Source organism: Gambusia affinis, linkage group LG18 (assembly GCF_019740435.1).
Source record: "Gambusia affinis linkage group LG18, SWU_Gaff_1.0, whole genome shotgun sequence".
Lineage (NCBI taxonomy): Eukaryota > Metazoa > Chordata > Actinopteri > Cyprinodontiformes > Poeciliidae > Gambusia > Gambusia affinis.
This window is the reverse complement of record NC_057885.1, coordinates 24,813,843-24,816,687: the sequence shown is the minus strand read 5'-3', so window position 1 is coordinate 24,816,687 and position 2,845 is coordinate 24,813,843. Positions and strand designations below refer to the sequence as shown.

General features: G+C 38.6%; 1 protein-coding gene across 1 annotated transcript; it reads right to left on the bottom strand.

The window, feature by feature from the left end:
- Positions 1-869: 869 nt before the first annotated feature.
- LOC122820119 lies at positions 870-2,558 on the bottom strand. Its single transcript, XM_044097293.1, has 5 exons — positions 2,453-2,558; positions 2,128-2,373; positions 1,864-2,046; positions 1,607-1,733; positions 870-1,131 (listed from the first exon to the last, which is right to left on the bottom strand). The coding sequence occupies exons 2-5, from the start codon at positions 2,333-2,335 to the stop codon at positions 870-872; spliced, it is 780 nt and encodes a 259-aa protein (XP_043953228.1). The 5' UTR covers positions 2,336-2,373; positions 2,453-2,558.
- Positions 2,559-2,845: the final 287 nt, after the last annotated feature.

Below are 2,845 nucleotides of genomic sequence, written 5' to 3'. Positions count from 1 at the left end.
TGATGAGGGTCTGTTAACTGTTAGCATGTTAACTTTCAGCCTGTTACATTAGTCTTCCTCTACAGATATATTAGCTGTCTAACTGTTAGCCTGCTAGCTTTACTAACCACAGAGCTGTTAGCCTGTTAACTGTTAGCCTGTTAACTGTTAGCCTGTTAACTGTTAGCCTGCTAGCATTAATTACCGCAGAGCTGTTAGCATGTTAACTGTTAGCCTGCTAGTTTTACCTCTGCTGCTTCTGATTGGCTGCAGCTGGTTAATGAAGGTTTTCAGTTCTTTAATTTCCTTTTCTCCATCTTTTCCTTCTTCAGCTGAAATAAACAGAAGAACCAGCAGAACTCATCAGAGTAACTTTATTAAATCATTAAAACAAAACATGCAAATAAAAGTTAAACTGCAGCTCTGTTAAAATGACAAAAACAATATTCAAAAATTGTTTGAAGACCTGTACACTGATTTAATGAATCAAAGGTAATAATTCATGTTCTTGTCTCCTGATGAAGGTTGAAGCAAACTTTATTTTAAAAGAACATTCTGACCTTTGACATATCCTGCTGGATGGAGACTCTCCTGACCTGTGATGTTACATTTATAGAGGCCTTCATCAGAGCTGGAAACATGGAGGAGGGTCAGAAACTCATGATGTTTCTAAACCACTCCAATGAATGGAGCCATCTTTGACCTCCTGGCAGAGAAAGTGTGGGAGGGTTGTGATGGATTCCTTGCTCTGCAGCTGGGTTTCATCTCCCTCCATCACAGGGAGGACAGGACAGTATTATAGGATCATGATCCACCTCAACACAGAGAATGCAACAGATTCATATCTTTGTACCACATTTCCTTAAGATGCTTCAGCAAGAAGAAAGATCTTACCAGATGATGAAGAGCTGGATGCTGCTGCTGCTGCTGCAGCTGCTGCTGCTGTTCTCTGGAGGATCCAGAAGATTTGGACTCAGAAACCCAGATTGACACACCAGTATCTGGCTCTGGGAGGAGATCTGACTGATGGACCAGTTGTCCTCATCATCGCATCGAGGTTCCTGCAGCACAAACAGTCCATCCTTCAGATCTGTTTTCATCCTCAGAGATCCAGAATCACTGATTCGTTTATAAAGAGCTTCCTGGATCAAACTGCAGACAGTCAGATGAACTGGGAGAACTGGATGCTCAATTATTATGATTTCAGTTGTTAACTATTAATAAGTAATGTTAACCTCCCAGTTAACTATTAATAAGTTATTAACTATCAATATGTTTCCTATTCAATAACAGGAATATTAACTGTTAATAAGTAATGTTAATTATTAATATGTTAACTATTAATAAATGATGTTAACTATTAATAAGTAATGTTAACTATTAATAAGCTAATATTAACTATTAATACGTAATGTTAACTATTAATATGTTAACTATTAATAAATGATGTTAACTGTTAATAAGTAATAGCCTGCTAGCTATTACTAACCACAACTATTAATATGTTAACTATTAATAAATGATGTTAACTATTAATAAGTAATGTTAACTATTAATAAGTAAGATTAACTATTAATAAGTAATTAACTGTTAGCCTGTTAACTGTTAGCCTGCTAGCATTAATTACCGCAGAGCTGTTAGCATGTTAACTGTTAGCCTGCTAGTTTTACCTCTGCTGCTTCTGATTGGCTGCAGCTGGTTAATGAAGGTTTTCAGTTCTTTAATTTCCTTTTCTCCATCTTTTCCTTCTTCAGCTGAAATAAACAGAAGAACCAGCAGAACTCATCAGAGTAACTTTATTAAATCATTAAAACAAAACATGCAAATAAAAAAAGTTAAACTGCAGCTCTGTTAAAATGACAAAAAACAATATTCAAAATTCACCTTCAGGTTTCCTGCAGGAACATCGTCTCACCAGAAGAACCAGAAGAATCAATGAGAGAAAAACCAGGAAGATAAAAATAAAAATGGAAACAACGACTGTGATGGTGGGAAAAGATGAACCAGGAGGAGGAGAAGAGGATGGAGGGATGGAGGTGATGGATAGAGGAGTGGAGGAGATTCTGTCTGAAATGAATCAAAGGTAATAATTGATTTCTTGTCTCCTGATGAAGGTTGAAGCAAACAGAGAAGCTGCTGACCTCTGACCTTTGACAGAGATCCTGCTGGATGGAGACTCTCCATGACCTGTGATGTTACATTTATAGAGGCCTTCATCAGAGCTGGAAACATGGAGGAGGGTCATGTGACCTGATGATCCATCACCAATGAAGGAGCCATCTTTATAGAAAGCAGCTGGGAGGTTGTGGGTTGGATTCCTTGCTCTGCAGCTCAGAGTGACGTCATCTCCCTCCATCACAGGGAGGACAGGACTCTGCAGGATCACTGATCCACCTCAACACAGAGACAAACTACAGCATTTCATCCATTTCCACACAGCTTCAGCAACACTAACTCCACAGTCTGATCTTACCAGAGACAGAGAGCTGGATGCTGCTGCTGCTGCTGCTGCTGCTGCTGCTGCTGCTGGAGGATCCAGACCTGGACTCACACCAGTACACACCAGTATCTGATGGGAGGAGGTAACTGAACCAGTTGGTTGCCCAAAATCATCTCCACATCGATTCCTACTTGTGTTTCTCCTCACAGTCCATCCTTCAGATCTGTTTTCATCCTCACAGATCAGAATCACTGATTCTCCTCTAAAGAACTGAGATCTGCTGGGATTCACAGTCAGATGAACTGGGAGAACTGGAAAGATTCAATTATTATGATTTCAGTTGTTAACTATTAATAAGTAATGTTAACTATTAATAAGTTAACTATTAATAAGTAATATTAACTATCAATATGTTAACTATTAATA